The following is a 20,877-nucleotide window of genomic DNA, read 5'->3' on the forward strand; positions in this document are numbered from 1 at the left end:
ATCACAACTAAACACTGGCACCTACATAGATCACAACTAAACACATGTATCCTACATTGATCACAACGAAACACATGTATCCTACATAGATCACAACTAAACACCAGTCTCCTACATAGATCACAACTTAACACTTGTATCCTACATAGATCACAACTAAACACTGGCACCTACATAGATCACAACTAAACACATGTATCCTACATAGATCACAGCTAAACACATGTATCCTACATAGATCACAACTAAACACAGGTATCCTACATAGATCATAACTAAACACTGGTATCCTACATAGATCATAACTAAACACATGTATCCTACATAGATCACAGCTAAACACATGTATCCTACATAGATCACAACTAAACACCAGTCTCCTACATAGATCACAACTTAACACTGGTATCCTACATAGATCACAACTAAACACTGGTATCCTACATAGATCCTACATAGATCACAGCTAAACACATGTATCCTACATAGATCACAACTAAACACAGGTATCCTACATAGATCACAACTAAACACAGGTATCCTACATAGATCATAACTAAACACTGGTATCCTACATAGATCACAACTAAACACAGGTATCCTACATAGATCATAACTAAACACTGGTATCCTACAAAGATCATAACTAAACACTGGTATCCTTCCTAGATCATAGCTAAACACAGGTATCCTTCCTAGATCATAGCTAAACACTGGTATCCTACATAGATCATAACTAAACACTGGTATTCTACATAGATCATAACTAAACACTGGTATCCTACATAGATCATAGCTAAACACCGGTATATTACATAGACCATAACTAAACACTGGTATACTACATAGATCACAACTAAACACTGGTATTCTACATAGATCACAGCTAAACACATGTATCCTCCATATATCACAGCTAAACACTGGTATTCTACATAGATCACAGCTAAACACATGTTTCCTACATAGATCACAACTAAACACTGGTATCCTACTTAGATCGTATACTACATAGATCACAACTAAACACTGGTATTCTACATAGATCACAGCTAAACACATGTATCCCACATATATCACAGCTAAACACTGGTATTCTACATAGATCACAGCTAAACACATGTTTCCTACATAGATCACAACTAAACACTGGTATACTACATAGATCACAACTAAACACATGTATTCTACATAGATCACAACTAAACACTGGTATCCCACATAGATCATAACTAAACACTGGTATCCTACATAGATCACAACTAAACACCGGTCTCCTACATAGATCACAACTAAACACAGGTATTTAACACATGTATCCTACATAGATCACAACTAAACACTGGCACCTCATAGACCATAACTAAACACTGGTATACTACATAGATCATAACTAAACACATGTATCCTACATAGATCACAACTGAACACATGTATCCTACATAGATCACAACTAAACATAGCTAAACACCGGTATATTACATAGACCATAACTAAACACTGTTATACTACATAGATCACAACTAAACACTGGTATTCTACATAGATCACAGCTAAACACATGTATGCTACATATATCACAGCTAAACACTGGTATTCTACATAGATCACAGCTAAACACATGTATCCCACATATATCACAGCTAAACACTGGTATTCTACATAGATCACAGCTAAACACATGTTTCCTACATAGATCACAACTAAACACTGGTATACTACATAGATCACAACTAAACACATGTATTCTACATAAATCACAACTAAACACTGGTATCCTACATAGATCCCAACTAAACACTGGTATCCTACAAAGATCACAGCTAAACACATGTATTCTACATAGATCACAACTAAACTAAACACATGTATCCTACATAGATCACAACTGAACACATGTATCCTACATAGATCACAACTAAACACAGGTATTTAACACATGTATCCTACATAGATCACAACTAAACATAGCTAAACACCGGTATATTACATAGACCATAACTAAACACTGTTATACTACATAGATCACAACTAAACACTGGTATTCTACATAGATCACAGCTAAACACATGTTTCCTACATAGATCACAACTAAACACTGGTATACTACATAGATCACAACTAAACACATGTATTCTACATAAATCACAACTAAACACTGGTATCCTACATAGAGCCCAACTAAACACTGGTATCCTACATAGATCCCAACTAAACACTGGTATCCTACGTAGATCACAACTAAACACTGGTAGTATCCTACATAGATCACAACTAAACACATGTATCCTACATAGATAACAACTAAACACATGTATCCTACATAGATCATAGCTAAACACCGGTATCTTACATAGACCATAACTAAACACTGGTATCCTACATATATCACAGCTAAACACTGGTATTCTACATAGATCACAGCTAAACACATGTTTCCTACATAGATCACAACTAAACACTGGTATACTACATAGATCACAACTAAACACATGTATTCTACATAAATCACAACTAAACACTGGTATCCTACATAGATCCCAACTAAACACTGGTATCCTACAAAGATCACAGCTAAACACATGTATTCTACATAGATCACAACTAAACTAAACACATGTATCCTACATAGATCACAACTGAACACATGTATCCTACATAGATCACAACTAAACACTGGCACCTACATAGATCACAACTAAACACATGTATCCTACATAGATCACAACTAAACACTGGTATCCTACTTAGATCACAACAAAACACATGTATCCTACATAGATCATAACTAAACACAAGTATCCTACATAGATCACAACTAAACACCTGTATCCTAAATAGATCATAACTAAACACAGGTATCCTACTTAGATCATAAATATATGCTGGTATCCTACTTAGATCACAACTAAACACATGTATCCTACATAGATCACAGCTAAACACTGGTATCCTACATAGATCCCAACTTAACACTGGTATCCTACATAGATCACAACTAAACACTGGTATCCTACAAAGATCACAGCTAAACACATGTATTCTACATAGATCACAACTAAACACTGGTATCCTACATAGATCCCAACTTAACACTGGTATCCTACATAGATCACAACTAAACACCGGTCTCCTACATAGATCACAACTAAACACAGGTATCCTACATAGATCACAACTAAACATTAGTTTGCTTTCATATTTCATATATATGTTACATACAGAGGTTTATAATATTGGAAATATCATACTGGGTATAACAGCAATATTGCACCCCTCTAACACACCATGAATGTTACTACTGCTGGCTATAGTGACACGCCCGCGTCCAGAGACCTACAGGTTACTACATACACAAGCACACACAACATATACAGGCAGAGGAGAGCAAGCCAGGCAGAACCTAACATACTTCAGGAGGCGCATAACATCCTCAAAAGGGAGCTTTCTGTAAAAATAGGGAAACTCAAAATCAAACCAAGATTTCGGTTACATGGACAAAAATCAATGATAAGATAAAAACATAAACATGATATATTTGGTGTTTATACGACATACATGGTATAGTTTATGTCAGTATAGAATAGATATGGAGTTTATATAATGGTGTGTATAGTACAGTAAGGCATGATGTAATGGGTGTATAGTACAGTAAGGCATGATATAATTGTGTGTATAGTACAGTAAGGCATGATATAATGGGTGTGCATTATATGATTGTGACGGTGAAGTAATATCAACTAAGAATAAAATGAACAAATTACTAGATATCATTCAGAGTTATCCCGTTTGAACTGGCAAGGTTACAATGGCACACCATATTTCAAGTCTGTTTAAAATGTAATATTGTCTTGTTTAAGATCATGTGTACTTCTAATGTACTGTCAATTCTACCAATATAAACAAAGAGAACGAGAACTGAAAACCAATGAACGGAGATTATATTTTACAGAAATAAACAAACTTTATATATACATACAGATACAAATGTACATGAAATTATAATACAATCACAAAAACACTTTTTTTTGTTAAATGTTTAAACTTAAATAAATCGCATATGAAACAACTGGTTTATAACGAGTTTGCTAGCAGAAGAGCATGAGTTTTGGTTGAATTTTAAAAGCAGAAAATGAAGCCAGAACAACATTAAGTTTGTAAGCTAGTCGGGATCTGACACAGCCTTGTATCTACTGTATTATTCTGTGTATCAGCAGGGAGGAGATTTAAATGGGTAGGTTGGAAAATAAATTCAAAATCTATTGCTGTATTAAAATTGACAAAATTTGCTATACGTAAATTGGTTGAAAACTACTTATAAATATGTAAATTTCCAAAACACAGTGAGACAGACTTACACTATGTAGGAAAGATCCATTGTTTTCTCCGGCGTGTCGGGGAAGTGGGGGATCTTCTGGTTTGCCTTGGTGGGCACACATTTTATAGATTTCTTCAGATTGTGGCCTATCTGCTTTGCTGCCGACTTCTGGAAGGACAAAATACTACGACTAAGTTAGTTTTACAGGGTGCTGCGGCAGCATTTCATAGATCTGGCTCGTCAAAGGGGAGATACATGTATGATAAACAAAACAATGTATTTTCTATACGATATACCTAACTTAGTATGATATCTACAATTGTCAAACTGCTGAATGAATCATATAGACACCTTTTTGTTCCGAACTACTGGATGAAAAGAACCTGTTTACAAAGACTGATTGTTCACTATGCTTGTTTTCCTTGCTTAGCCAACTTACATAGGATGTGTACTCTTTCATATCGTGGTCATTGCTGTGGTTCCCAGAGGTTCGGCCCCTCCAGAAACAGTCTTGGCACAACTGGTAGTTATAGCAACGCTGACACTTGTAACGGAACCCCATAAAGGACTCTCGATGACAGCCCTCACACTGCACAGGATGGAAAACTGTAACAATGACAGTGAGAGTTAACTCCCCTGGAGTAGCATACAACCATATACACAGGTGGTAAGTTGTAGCTGGCTCTAACCATGTAAGGGCCTCTCATTTACTAAATAAATATTAACTAACACATTCTGTTCTACATTATCAAACTTTGGATAAATTTACATTTTCTAACAGAGAATTTTATAAATATATAACTCAATAGGAAATACATGGTTCCTTGCTAGTGAATGGTATTACACTAGTTTCCTCACCGTTCTCCACCTGAGCCATCCTGTTGAGTATGGGTAACCACATGAGGCACTGTGGTCCGGGGTCCGACATCATTACATTCAAGAAGTCATTAACATTTACTGGCGACCTCTGTTGGAGAAACAAACAAACAATATGTGTTAGTGCTGATCTGTGGTAGATAGAAGCTGACTAAAAATAATAATGTGGTGCTCTCTGGTGGAGAGTAACTTTCTAACCATACTAACTCAGTGCCCTCTGGTGGAGAGAAACTTTCTAAACATAATAATGTGGTGCCCTCTGGTGGCAAAAAACTTCATACACTTGTTATTGAGTTGCCTTCACATGGGAAAATTGAAAGACATCTTATGCATAATATAAGATCAATAACTTGTTAAGAAAGTATGCCGACAGATATATCAAAAGTATCTTTATAATGTCCTAATTGTGCTGCTGTAAACTACTTTTCCATGACTCAGATCATTTGTCATTATGACCTTATATGTTCTCAATAAACTTTTTCTATCCCTTCACTCCATACTTTATCCCTTCTACTCATTTTTCCTGTCTTTTCTTCATCTGCTTGATAACCGAACTACTCGGTAGTGAAGCGGACGTAAAACCAATCAAGTAATCAATCAATTTGGGCCAGAGGTCAAAGTATAGGTCACAGTGGCTTACATTTAGTATGTGACTACCCACCATCCTGAGATGCACCTGTATACTGAATTTGATTTACTTCAGGTGAAACAGTATTTATATAGACATGCTCCCAAAACTATATATTTGTATGATTGTGGTCAGAGGTCAAAATATAGATCACAGTGACCTATTTGATGTACCTGCCTATCAAATTGAGTACTTCCAGGTGTAATAGTATTGAAGGTATGTCCTAGACAAACTGTTTCACTGACTGATGGTAGAGGTCAGTTTATAGGCCACAATGACCTACTTTTGGAACACCACACTCCACCTTCCCCTCTAATATCTGCACACAAGATTTGGTATTTATATATCTTAGACAAATAACTGAGAAGAAACGAAGGACAGAATAAAAAAATTGGAATACTAAATACTTAACCAAGAGGAAGTTGTATGAAAAAATTCATTTAGTTATCCTGACAATGCATTGGCAAATTTGTGTCAATAAAAAGTGGGCAAATCACTGGAGATGAATACTGAAAAGAATACTTGTGTAAATATCATGATGAACAATTAGGTTCAAAGAAATCAGATAAACAGGTAATGACACATTATCAAGACAATCAAATAGACTAAGTCCAATGGGGAGGTAACTCCTAAATAATCAATGAAGTTTTGTAGGTGAACTACATGCACACAAGCGTGTGAAGGTGACACAAGCTGTACCCATTTTCCAAGAAACCACATAAAATGTATTGGACTTTTAGATGTCTGCATAGGATTAGTGTCAGTTATAGAAATACCACAAATAGAAATACCACAAAAAGGGCCATAACTCTAGAAAAGAAATCAATTAAAGATAAATTAATGATGTTAGGTGAAATGCACAGCAGCATGTGATTGTGTTATTATCTTCCTGTGAAGGAACTAGGGATGAATGTCCAGACGACAATATTCCTAGCAGCACGTAGACTAAACCTAGGTATCTATAACAGGACTCTACCATTATATTATAACAGCATGTAGACTAAACCTAGATATCTATAGCAGAACTCTACCATTATATTATAACAGCACGTAGACTAAACCTAGATATCTATAACAGGACTCTACCATTATATTATATCAGCATGTAGACTAAACCTAGATATCTATAACAGAACTCTCCCATTATATTATAACAGCAAGTAGACTAAACCTAGATATCTATAACAGAACTCTCCCATTATATTATAACAGCAAGTAGACTAAACCTAGATATCTATAACAGGACTCTACCATTATATTATATCAGCATGTAGACTAAACCTAGATATCTATAGCAGAACTCTACCATTATATTATAACAGCAAGTAGACTAAACCTAGATATCTATAACAGGACTCTACCATTATATAATAACAGCAAGTAGACTAAACCTAGATATCTATAACAGAACTCTCCCATTATATTATAACAGCAAGTAGACTAAACCTAGATATCTATAACAGGACTCTACCATTATATTATATCAGCATGTAGACTAAACCTAGATATCTATAGCAGAACTCTACCATTATATTATAACAGCATGTAGACTAAACCTAGATATCTATAACAGAACTCTCCCATTATATTATAACAGCAAGTAGACTAAACCTAGATATCTATAACAGAACTCTACCATTATATTATAACAGCACGTAGACTAACCCTAGATATCTATAACAGAACTCTACCATTATATTATAACAGCATGCAGACTAAACCTAGATATCTATAACAGAACTCTACCATTATATTATAACAGCACGTAGACTGAACCTAGATATCTATAACAGAACTCTACCATTATATTATAACAGCACGTAGACTGAACCTAGATATCTATAACAGAACTCTACCATTATATTATAACAGCACGTAGACTAAACCTAGATATCTATAACAGGACTCTACCATTATATTATAACAAGTGCTATTTCTCTGGGTTGACTCTACCTGATTTATCTGACCCTGGTACTATAATATGTATCTGACTCTGACATGCTATATTATGTATCTGAACCTGGCACTATAATATGTATCTGATCCTGGCATGCTATAATATGTATCTGACCCCAACATGCTATACTATGTATCTGACTCTGGCACTATAATATGTATCTGACCCTGACATGCTATAATATGTATCTGACCCTGACATGCTATTATATGTATCTGAACCTGGCACTATAATATTTATCTGACCCTGGCACTATAATATGTATCTGACCCTGGCACTATAATATGTATCTGACCCTGGCATGCTATACTATGTAACTGACTCTGGAACTATAATATGTATCTGACCCTGGCACTATAATATGTATCTGACCCTGGCACTATAATATGTATCTGACCCTGACTTGCTATACCATGTATCTGAACCTGGCACTATAATATGTATCTGACCCTGACATGCTATATTATGTATCTGAACCTGGCACTATAATATGTATCTGACCCTGGCATGCTATACTATGTATCTGACTCTGGCACTATAATATGTATCTGACTCTGGCATGCTATAATATGTATCTGACCCTGGCACTATAAATATGTATCTGACCCTGGCATGCTATACTATGTATCTGAACCTGGCACTATTATATGTTTCTGACCCTGACATGCTATAATATGTATCTGACTCTGGCACTATAATATGTATCTGACTCTGGCACTATAATATGTATCTGACCCTGACATGCTATACTATGTATCTGACCCTGGCACTATAATATGTATCTGACCATGGCACTATAAATATGTATCTGACCCTGGCACTTGATATGTATCTGACCCTGACATGCTATACTATGTATCTGACCTTGACACTATAATATGTATCAGACCCTGGCACTATAATATGTATCTGACCCTGGCACTATAATATGTATCTGACCCTGACATGCTTTAATATGTATCTGACCCTGACATGCTATAATATGTATCCGACTCTGACATGCTTTAATATGTATTTGACTCTGGCACTATAATATGTATCTGACCCTGGCACTTGATATGTATCTGACCCTGACAAGCTATAATATGTATCTGACCCAGACATGCTATAATATGTATCTGACCCTGGCACTATAATATCTGACCCTGGCACTATAATATGTATCATCAAAGACAAATGGAGACCACTGCTAGTAAATACAGAAAACAAGTTCTGCTGGTCAATAATACTCGTCTTTATCAATCATTCACAGCTATATAGAATCCGCTGATTCAGCGTCATTGTTACGATAACAGTCATCCTCCACAAAACATCTATAGCTATACCATCATGTTCACTGCTAGTACAAAGTCAACTCCAACAAAGGTGTGTTCATATACATGTTGTTAGCTCCAGTACAGGTGTATATATACATGGTGTTAGCTCCAGTACAGGTGTTTATATGCATGTTGTTAGCTCCAGTACAGGTGTTTATATACATGTTGCTAGCTCCAGTACAGGTGTTTATATACATGTTGCTAGCTCCAGTACAGGTGTTTATATACATGTTGTTCGCTCCAGTACAGGTGTTTATATACATGTTGTTAGCCCCAGTACAGGTGTTTATATACATGTTGTTAGCCCCAGTACAGGTGTTTATATACATGTTGTTAGCTCCCGTACAGGTGTTTATATACATGTTGTTAGCTCCAGTATAGGTGTATATATACATGTTGTTAGCTCCAGTACGGGTGTATATATACATGTTGTTAGCTCCAGTACGGGTGTATATATACATGTTGTTAGCTCCAGTACGGGTGGATATATACATGTTGTTAGCTCCAGTACGGGTGGATATATACATGTTGTTAGCTCCAGTACGGGTGGATATATACATGTTGTTAGCTCCAGTACGGGTGGATATATACATGTTGTTAGCTCCAGTACGGGTGGATATATACATGTTGTTAGCTCCAGTACGGGTGTATATATACATGTTGTTAGCTCCAGTACGGGTGTATATATACATGTTGTTAGCTCCAGTACGGGTGTATATATACATGTTGTTAGCTCCAGTACGGGTGTATATATACATGTTGTTAGCTCCAGTACGGGTGTATATATACATGTTGTTAGCTCCAGTACAAGAGTTTATATACATGTTGTTAGCTCCAGTACAGGGATATATATACATGTTGTTAGCTCCAGTACAAGAGTTTATATACATGTTGTTAGCTCCAGTACAGGGATATATATACATGTTGTTAGCTCCAGTACAAGAGTTTATATACATGTTGTTAGCTCCAGTACAGGCGTATATATACATGTTGTTAGCTCCAGTACAGGTATATATATACGTGTTGTTAGCTCCAGTACAAGTGTTTATATAAATGTTGTTAGCTCCAGTACAGGTGTATATATACATGTTGTTAGCTCCAGTACGGGTGGATATATACATGTTGTTAGCTCCAGTACGGGTGTATATATACATGTTGTTAGCTCCAGTACGGGTGTATATATACATGTTGTTAGCTCCAGTACAGGTATATATATACATGTTGTTAGCTCCAGTACAGATGTTTGTATCATATACAAATATATTGTAAACAGGAAAATCATTGATATTTTGTGATAAACTGTAAACATACTTATTTTTGTACATTTTAACAGATTAGTGCATTGATGAATTGGTGCATCTATGATATACGCAATTGATAAAAACTTTAAAGAAACATCAGTTAGGGTACCGTAAATTAGCGTAATAGTCTCAAAAGCGTTAAAATAAGTATATACCCCTAAAATATATATGCTTACAGTACTTATTTTTGCTTTAATTGGCAAGGAGTGACGATCGTAAACTAATTTTCACAAGGAACAGAAATTGCTCATTTTTCATTCCCCAAATTCAAATCCTTGTGACTTTGCCATTTGAAGAACGGTGTGAAAATGAATATACACGAAAAAAGAAGTTGTGCATTTGACCTTCACCTATAGTACAGACATGACAGACATTGTCACAGAGGTGACCTTCACCTATAGTACAGACATTACAGAACATTGTCACAGAGGTGACCTTACCCCTCTAGTACAGACATTACAGACATTTTCACAAAGGTGACCTTACCCCTCTAGTACAGACATTACAGAACATTGTCACAGAGGTGACATTACCCCTCTAGTACAGACATTACAGACATTGTCACAAATGTGACCTTACCCCTCTAGTACAGACATTACAGACATTGTCACAAATGTGACCTTACCCCTCTAGTACAGACATTACATAACATTGTCACAGAGGTGACCTTACCCCTATAGTACAGACATTACAGAACATTGTCAAAAAGGTGACCTTCACCTATAGTACAGACATTACAGACATTGTCACAAAGGTGACCTTCACCTATAGTACAGACATTACAGACATTGTCACAGAGGCGACCTTCACCTATAGTACAGACATTACAGACATTGTCACAGAGGTGACCTTCCCCTATAGTACAGACATTACAGAACATTGTCAAAAAGGTGACCTTCACCTATAGTACAGACATTACAGAACATTGTCACAGAGGTGACCTTACCCCTATAGTACAGACATTACAGAACATTGTCAAAAAGGTGACCTTCACCTATAGTACAGACATTACAGACATTGTCACAGAGGAGACCTTCACCTATAGTACAGACATTACAGACATTGTCACAAAGGTGACCTTCACCTATAGTACAGACATTACAGACATTGTCACAGAGGAGACCTTCACCTATAGTACAGACATTACAGACATTGTCACAGAGGTGACCTTCACCTATAGTACAGACATTACAGAACATTGTCACAGAGTTTACATTACCCCTCTAGTACAGACATTACAGACATTGGCACAGAGGTGACCTTCCCCTATAGTACAGACATTACAGAACATTGTCACAGAGGTGCCCTTACCCCTATAGTACAGACATTACAGAACATTGTCAAAAAGGTGACCTTCACCTATAGTACAGACATTACAGACATTGTCACAGAGGAGACCTTCACCTATAGTACAGACATTACAGACATTGTCACAGAGGTGACGTTCACCGATAGTACAGAGATTACAGACATTGTCACAGAGGTGACCTTCACCTATAGTACAGACATTACAGAACATTGTCACAAAGGTGACCTTCCCCTATAGTACAGACATTACAGAACATTGTCACAGAGTTTACATTACCCCTCTAGTACAGACATTACAGACATTGGCACAGAGGTGACCTTCCCCTATAGTACAGACATTACAGAACATTGTCAAAAAGGTGACCTTCACCTATAGTACAGACATTACAGACATTGTCACAGAGGCGACCTTCACCTATAGTACAGACATTACAGACATTGTCACAAAGGTGACCTTCACCTATAGTACAGACATTACAGAACATTGTCACAGAGGTGACCTTACCCCTCTAGTACAAAGGACTGGAGGATGCTGTAGGAGTAATCAAGGGCTTGGGTACACATCAGCACCACCATCTGTGGATTAATGGGATTTCCGGGCACAGATGACACAGCCTACAGTTACAGCACTGACACAACATCCCATCTCCAGCCCACTAGATCCATTTGCAAACAGTTAAGTTTTTGTAATTTGAGAGAAATTGGAGAAGCCTATATATCAATCAATACCCACTTCACAAATAGAATCCAAAAAGTAAAACTTTATCATGCCATCAAAATCCCCACTTACCATCAAATTGGAAATGTGTCAAACATGACAGATTGGAATTATGGGTCACAGATATCTGCCAGTTCATCTAAGAGCTCAGGATCTCAGAGATTCAAGCCCAAACACAGACATTTTGTATGTGCCCTCATACATCACAGTTTAGATATGTCACATCTTACAGTCAAGGATCACAGAGATTTAAGCATTGGATATTTTACAGCTCTAGCCCACACAGATAGGTGCCCTCATACATCTAGCACATTTCAGGATCAGAGAAATCTTCCATCAAATCTCAGGATCAAAAAGGTATTTGCCTTCTCAGCTAATGATGGGAGAGCTCTAGATCTACCCTCACATCTCTGGTTCACAGAGGTATTTGCCCTCACAGCATAATAATGAGTGGAATCTGCCCCCACATCTCAGGTTCACAGAGGTATTTGCCCTCTCAGCTAATGATGGGAGATCTAGAGCTCTATCCTCACATCTCTGGTTCACAGAGGTAATTGCCCTCACAGCATAATAATGGGTGGAATCTGCCCCCAAATCTCAGGTTCACAGAGGTATTTGCCCTCTCATCTAATGATGGGAGATCTCGAGCTCTATCCTCACATCTCTGGTTCACAGAGGTAATTGCCATCACAGCATAATAATGAGTGGAATCTGCCCTCACTTCTCAGGTTCACAGAGGTTTTGCCCTCATAGCATAATAATGTAGAAATCTGCCCTCACAACTCGGTTCCACACAATTACCCGCCGTGATAACTTGAAACAATTACAGATAACTGGGAAAGAGATACAATGCCTTGGGCGGCCAAACATGAAACATTTATAGACAGCTGATTCAGCCAAGCCACTTACTGGATAACCCAATCAATATAGTGTTTTATGTGACCTATAAGAGCTGTATGGCCTAGTAGGCTTCACCGGTACACAGTACTGTTACAGCAATGTACAGGTACACACAGTTCTCACTAAACAGGCAGAGCCACCTACACGGGTGAGAGTCAGGTACGCCAGATAATTACATCACACTCAATGATAAGCAAATCAGGTCATCACATAAATACTGCAACATAACTGGCCAATAAACAACTGATGTAGCCATGTAATTCTCACCTGTAATCAACAGGTAGCATGCTCACACACTTCAGTCTTTCATTCATGTCTACTGAACATTGATCTGAGGATAGTTTATTATGGTACTGAGTTTGATTGATCTACATCCAAGCTATAGCATAGAGTTTACCATGTAAATTGTGTAAATAGAGATTTTTTCTGTGATTTTAACAGCTCCTTTGATCTTTTTATCTTGATAAAAAACGTTTTTACATGCCTGTGTAATCTAACTAATAGTACAGGTATTTACACACCTGTATAATATTACTATATAAATACAGGTATTTATTACACACCTGTATAATCTTACCATAGTGATACAGCTATTTATCATATACCTACACAACCTTACTGTAATGATACAGGTATTTATTCCATACCTACACAACCTTACTGTAATGATACAGCTATTTATTCCATACCTACACAACCTTACTTTAGTGATACAGGTATTTATTCCATACCTACACAACCTTACTTTAGTGATACAGGTATTTATTCCATACCTACACAACCTTACTTTAGTGATACAGGTATTTATTCCATACCTACACAACCTTACTTTAGTGATACAGGTATTTATTCCATACCTACACAACCTTACTTTAGTGATACAGGTATTTATTCCATACCTACACAACCTTACTTTAGTGATACAGGTATTTATTCCATACCTACACAACCTTACTTTAGTGATACAGGTATTTATTCCATACCTACACAACCTTACTTTAGTGATACAGGTATTTATTCCATACCTACACAACCTTACTTTAGTGATACAGGTATTTATTCCATACCTACACAACCTTACTTTAGTGATACAGGTATTTATTCCATACCTACACAACCTTACTTTAGTGATACAGGTATTTATTCCATACCTACACAACCTTACTTTAGTGATACAGGTATTTATTCCATACCTACACAACCTTACTTTAGTGATACAGGTATTTATTCCATACCTACACAACCTTACTTTAGTGATACAGGTATTTATTCCATACCTACACAACCTTACTTTAGTGATACAGGTATTTATTCCATACCTACACAACCTTACTTTAGTGATACAGGTATTTATTCCATACCTACACAACCTTACTTTAGTGATACAGGTATTTATTCCATACCTACACAACCTTACTTTAGTGATACAGGTATTTATTCCATACCTACACAACCTTACTTTAGTGATACAGGTATTTATTCCATACCTACACAACCTTACTTTAGTGATACAGGTATTTATTCCATACCTACACAACCTTACTTTAGTGATACAGGTATTTATTCCATACCTACACAACCTTACTTTAGTGATACAGGTATTTATTCCATACCTACACAACCTTACTTTAGTGATACAGGTATTTATTCCATACCTACACAACCTTACTTTAGTGATACAGGTATTTATTCCATACCTACACAACCTTACTTTAGTGATACAGGTATTTATTCCATACCTACACAACCTTACTTTAGTGATACAGGTATTTATTCCATACCTACACAACCTTACTTTAGTGATACAGGTATTTATTCCATACCTACACAACCTTACTTTAGTGATACAGGTATTTATTCCATACCTACACAACCTTACTTTAGTGATACAGGTATTTATTCCATACCTACACAACCTTACTTTAGTGATACAGGTATTTATTCCATACCTACACAACCTTACTTTAGTGATACAGGTATTTATTCCATACCTACACAACCTTACTTTAGTGATACAGGTATTTATTCCATACCTACACAACCTTACTTTAGTGATACAGGTATTTATTCCATACCTACACAACCTTACTTTAGTGATACAGGTATTTATTCCATACCTACACAACCTTACTTTAGTGATACAGGTATTTATTCCATACCTACACAACCTTACTTTAGTGATACAGGTATTTATTCCATACCTACACAACCTTACTTTAGTGATACAGGTATTTATTCCATACCTACACAACCTTACTTTAGTGATACAGGTATTTATTCCATACCTACACAACCTTACTTTAGTGATACAGGTATTTATTCCATACCTACACAACCTTACTTTAGTGATACAGGTATTTATTCCATACCTACACAACCTTACTTTAGTGATACAGGTATTTATTCCATACCTACACAACCTTACTTTAGTGATACAGGTATTTATTCCATACCTACACAACCTTACTTTAGTGATACAGGTATTTATTCCATACCTACACAACCTTACTTTAGTGATACAGGTATTTATTCCATACCTACACAACCTTACTTTAGTGATACAGGTATTTATTCCATACCTACACAACCTTACTTTAGTGATACAGGTATTTATTCCATACCTACACAACCTTACTTTAGTGATACAGGTATTTATTCCATACCTACACAACCTTACTTTAGTGATACAGGTATTTATTCCATACCTACACAACCTTACTTTAGTGATACAGGTATTTATTCCATACCTACACAACCTTACTTTAGTGATACAGGTATTTATTCCATACCTACACAACCTTACTTTAGTGATACAGGTATTTATTCCATACCTACACAACCTTACTTTAGTGATACAGGTATTTATTCCATACCTACACAACCTTACTTTAGTGATACAGGTATTTATTCCATACCTACACAACCTTACTTTAGTGATACAGGTATTTATTCCATACCTACACAACCTTACTTTAGTGATACAGGTATTTATTCCATACCTACACAACCTTACTTTAGTGATACAGGTATTTATTCCATACCTACACAACCTTACTTTAGTGATACAGGTATTTATTCCATACCTACACAACCTTACTTTAGTGATACAGGTATTTATTCCATACCTACACAACCTTACTTTAGTGATACAGGTATTTATTCCATACCTACACAACCTTACTTTAGTGATACAGGTATTTATTCCATACCTACACAACCTTACTTTAGTGATACAGGTATTTATTCCATACCTACACAACCTTACTTTAGTGATACAGGTATTTATTCCATACCTACACAACCTTACTTTAGTGATACAGGTATTTATTCCATACCTACACAACCTTACTTTAGTGATACAGGTATTTATTCCATACCTACACAACCTTACTTTAGTGATACAGGTATTTATTCCATACCTACACAACCTTACTTTAGTGATACAGGTATTTATTCCATACCTACACAACCTTACTTTAGTGATACAGGTATTTATTCCATACCTACACAACCTTACTTTAGTGATACAGGTATTTATTCCATACCTACACAACCTTACTTTAGTGATACAGGTATTTATTCCATACCTACACAACCTTACTTTAGTGATACAGGTATTTATTCCATACCTACACAACCTTACTTTAGTGATACAGGTATTTATTCCATACCTACACAACCTTACTTTAGTGATACAGGTATTTATTCCATACCTACACAACCTTACTTTAGTGATACAGGTATTTATTCCATACCTACACAACCTTACTTTAGTGATACAGGTATTTATTCCATACCTACACAACCTTACTTTAGTGATACAGGTATTTATTCCATACCTACACAACCTTACTTTAGTGATACAGGTATTTATTCCATACCTACACAACCTTACTTTAGTGATACAGGTATTTATTCCATACCTACACAACCTTACTTTAGTGATACAGGTATTTATTCCATACCTACACAACCTTACTTTAGTGATACAGGTATTTATTCCATACCTACACAACCTTACTTTAGTGATACAGGTATTTATTCCATACCTACACAACCTTACTTTAGTGATACAGGTATTTATTCCATACCTACACAACCTTACTTTAGTGATACAGGTATTTATTCCATACCTACACAACCTTACTTTAGTGATACAGGTATTTATTCCATACCTACACAACCTTACTTTAGTGATACAGGTATTTATTCCATACCTACACAACCTTACTTTAGTGATACAGGTATTTATTCCATACCTACACAACCTTACTTTAGTGATACAGGTATTTATTCCATACCTACACAACCTTACTTTAGTGATACAGGTATTTATTCCATACCTACACAACCTTACTTTAGTGATACAGGTATTTATTCCATACCTACACAACCTTACTTTAGTGATACAGGTATTTATTCCATACCTACACAACCTTACTTTAGTGATACAGGTATTTATTCCATACCTACACAACCTTACTTTAGTGATACAGGTATTTATTCCATACCTACACAACCTTACTTTAGTGATACAGGTATTTATTCCATACCTACACAACCTTACTTTAGTGATACAGGTATTTATTCCATACCTACACAACCTTACTTTAGTGATACAGGTATTTATTCCATACCTACACAACCTTACTTTAGTGATACAGGTATTTATTCCATACCTACACAACCTTACTTTAGTGATACAGGTATTTATTCCATACCTACACAACCTTACTTTAGTGATACAGGTATTTATTCCATACCTACACAACCTTACTTTAGTGATACAGGTATTTATTCCATACCTACACAACCTTACTTTAGTGATACAGGTATTTATTCCATACCTACACAACCTTACTTTAGTGATACAGGTATTTATTCCATACCTACACAACCTTACTTTAGTGATACAGGTATTTATTCCATACCTACACAACCTTACTTTAGTGATACAGGTATTTATTCCATACCTACACAACCTTACTTTAGTGATACAGGTATTTATTCCATACCTACACAACCTTACTTTAGTGATACAGGTATTTATTCCATACCTACACAACCTTACTTTAGTGATACAGGTATTTATTCCATACCTACACAACCTTACTTTAGTGATACAGGTATTTATTCCATACCTACACAACCTTACTTTAGTGATACAGGTATTTATTCCATACCTACACAACCTTACTTTAGTGATACAGGTATTTATTCCATACCTACACAACCTTACTTTAGTGATACAGGTATTTATTCCATACCTACACAACCTTACTTTAGTGATACAGGTATTTATTCCATACCTACACAACCTTACTTTAGTGATACAGGTATTTATTCCATACCTACACAACCTTACTTTAGTGATACAGGTATTTATTCCATACCTACACAACCTTACTTTAGTGATACAGGTATTTATTCCATACCTACACAACCTTACTTTAGTGATACAGGTATTTATTCCATACCTACACAACCTTACTTTAGTGATACAGGTATTTATTCCATACCTACACAACCTTACTTTAGTGATACAGGTATTTATTCCATACCTACACAACCTTACTTTAGTGATACAGGTATTTATTCCATACCTACACAACCTTACTTTAGTGATACAGGTATTTATTCCATACCTACACAACCTTACTTTAGTGATACAGGTATTTATTCCATACCTACACAACCTTACTTTAGTGATACAGGTATTTATTCCATACCTACACAACCTTACTTTAGTGATACAGGTATTTATTCCATACCTACACAACCTTACTTTAGTGATACAGGTATTTATTCCATACCTACACAACCTTACTTTAGTGATACAGGTATTTATTCCATACCTACACAACCTTACTTTAGTGATACAGGTATTTATTCCATACCTACACAACCTTACTTTAGTGATACAGGTATTTATTCCATACCTACACAACCTTACTTTAGTGATACAGGTATTTATTCCATACCTACACAACCTTACTTTAGTGATACAGGTATTTATTCCATACCTACACAACCTTACTTTAGTGATACAGGTATTTATTCCATACCTACACAACCTTACTTTAGTGATACAGGTACATGTGTATCTTACCATAATGTTATGTACCACCTTTCCTTTTCTTATCACATTATCTTCATCATCCCGAAAGTTTCATTTTTGCTATTTTTCATTTGAAGCTTGTGTAAACTGTGTGAAATATACACTTGATAAATGATAAATCTGTTGTCATTCTGCTAGAGATTTAGTTAGTACTCTTGAAAATTTTAACACTGCAAACTTGATCCAGGAACAAAATAAGATTGACTTGTAAAATTAAAGCACTTTATAGAAACAGTTCCCCGAAGAACTTGTCACAATCTGATAAAAGCACTGTGTCTATAATTCTGCTACTACACCTTGCAAGGTAGTGCCACATGCCTGGTACTTCCCACAATAAGCTTAGCATACTCACGCCGTCAAAGCAGGCCCGTGAGGCCATCTCATTGTAACCAAAAGATGGCCCCTCAAACACGGCTGTCGGTAGTGTTAACAGGTCTCGTAGGTAGTCCTCAAACCGCTGTCTGTTCAGGTACCCACTCGAGTCAGACAACTGGGTAAAGATGTCTACAACAGTTTATTAGCACATTTTAATGTCAAATCATACCAAAGATATAACAAAAATGGTCCTGTCGGTTTTTTTACACTACAGAAAATTCATGTGGCGTCTATGAATAGCCTACACCTTTATATATGATATCCCATTTCCTTATCTTAGTTCAGCTCCTTGCACTCTCTTATATTGACCTTGTCATTTAGAATTAATTAAACTAGTTCCAAATTCACTTGTTTAGCTAAACCATTTCTATCATACATAAAGGATTTAAAGATAACTTATGATTTTATGAAATCTGCTTCTGCTAAAGAAATCATAACGAGTGTTTGAGATTCTTTATAAAGGGTTTAGCTAACACTATCCCCACATCAAATCCAGACAATTAATAGAGCTGATATGGTTTCTTCTGCTGTCATGGAGCTTGCAGAAGTTGACATTTTAACCCTTTCACTATCGTAGACCATAATGGACTCATCCCAATAAATGCATGGTAGAGTCCATTAAAGTTACCTAGGGTTGAAAGGGCTAATATCTACTAATATGGAATGTACCATAGCCATTTATGTATTATCTTGAAACCTGCTAAGACAGGTTTCCTGCTTAGACAGGTTTCAAGTCCTTTTTAAAACACAGTCTTTAAATGAACAGCCTCATTCTACATTTATGGAATTTTGGAGGTTTGATTTCAGTAAAACCTGCATCTGAGTAGAAAGCAACAGACTAGTAGCGGAAAATGATTGAACATGGCTCTATAAATCATTATCAAAATGGGGGAAACACTAGTGTGTCTCAAAAAACATATACAAAAGACAAATGTGACAAATCTCCGGTACTGAGCACAGTACTCATCCTTTGTTTAATTAAAGCCACTCTAATGGGGTGTGGTTTCCATGGCAACATGTGGGTGTGACTCACACTGCTGTCAGATACGGCCTAATCACCTC

At 36.0% G+C, this 20,877-nt stretch overlaps 1 protein-coding gene across 4 annotated transcripts in view; it reads right to left on the bottom strand.

Annotated features, from left to right (window-relative positions):
* Window positions 1–20,877, bottom strand: part of LOC110463543 (dystrobrevin beta-like) — a 120,997-nt gene that overhangs the window by 68,422 nt on the left and 31,698 nt on the right. For 3 of the 4 annotated variants that reach the window (XM_021518207.1, XM_021518205.1, XM_021518204.1), the window contains exons 6-10: window positions 19,793–19,944; window positions 5,177–5,285; window positions 4,758–4,924; window positions 4,359–4,486; window positions 3,413–3,448 (exon numbers count right to left, since the gene is read on the bottom strand). In XM_021518207.1, coding sequence (XP_021373882.1) covers window positions 3,413–3,448; window positions 4,359–4,486; window positions 4,758–4,924; window positions 5,177–5,285; window positions 19,793–19,944 — 592 coding nt within the window. The remainder of the gene's footprint in view (window positions 1–3,412; window positions 3,449–4,358; window positions 4,487–4,757; window positions 4,925–5,176; window positions 5,286–19,792; window positions 19,945–20,877) is intronic. The other variant, XM_021518206.1, reaches the window with a different exon arrangement.

This window comes from Mizuhopecten yessoensis, unplaced genomic scaffold, assembly GCF_002113885.1.
Source record: "Mizuhopecten yessoensis strain PY_sf001 unplaced genomic scaffold, ASM211388v2 scaffold10915, whole genome shotgun sequence".
In the NCBI taxonomy this organism is placed as follows: domain Eukaryota; kingdom Metazoa; phylum Mollusca; class Bivalvia; order Pectinida; family Pectinidae; genus Mizuhopecten; species Mizuhopecten yessoensis.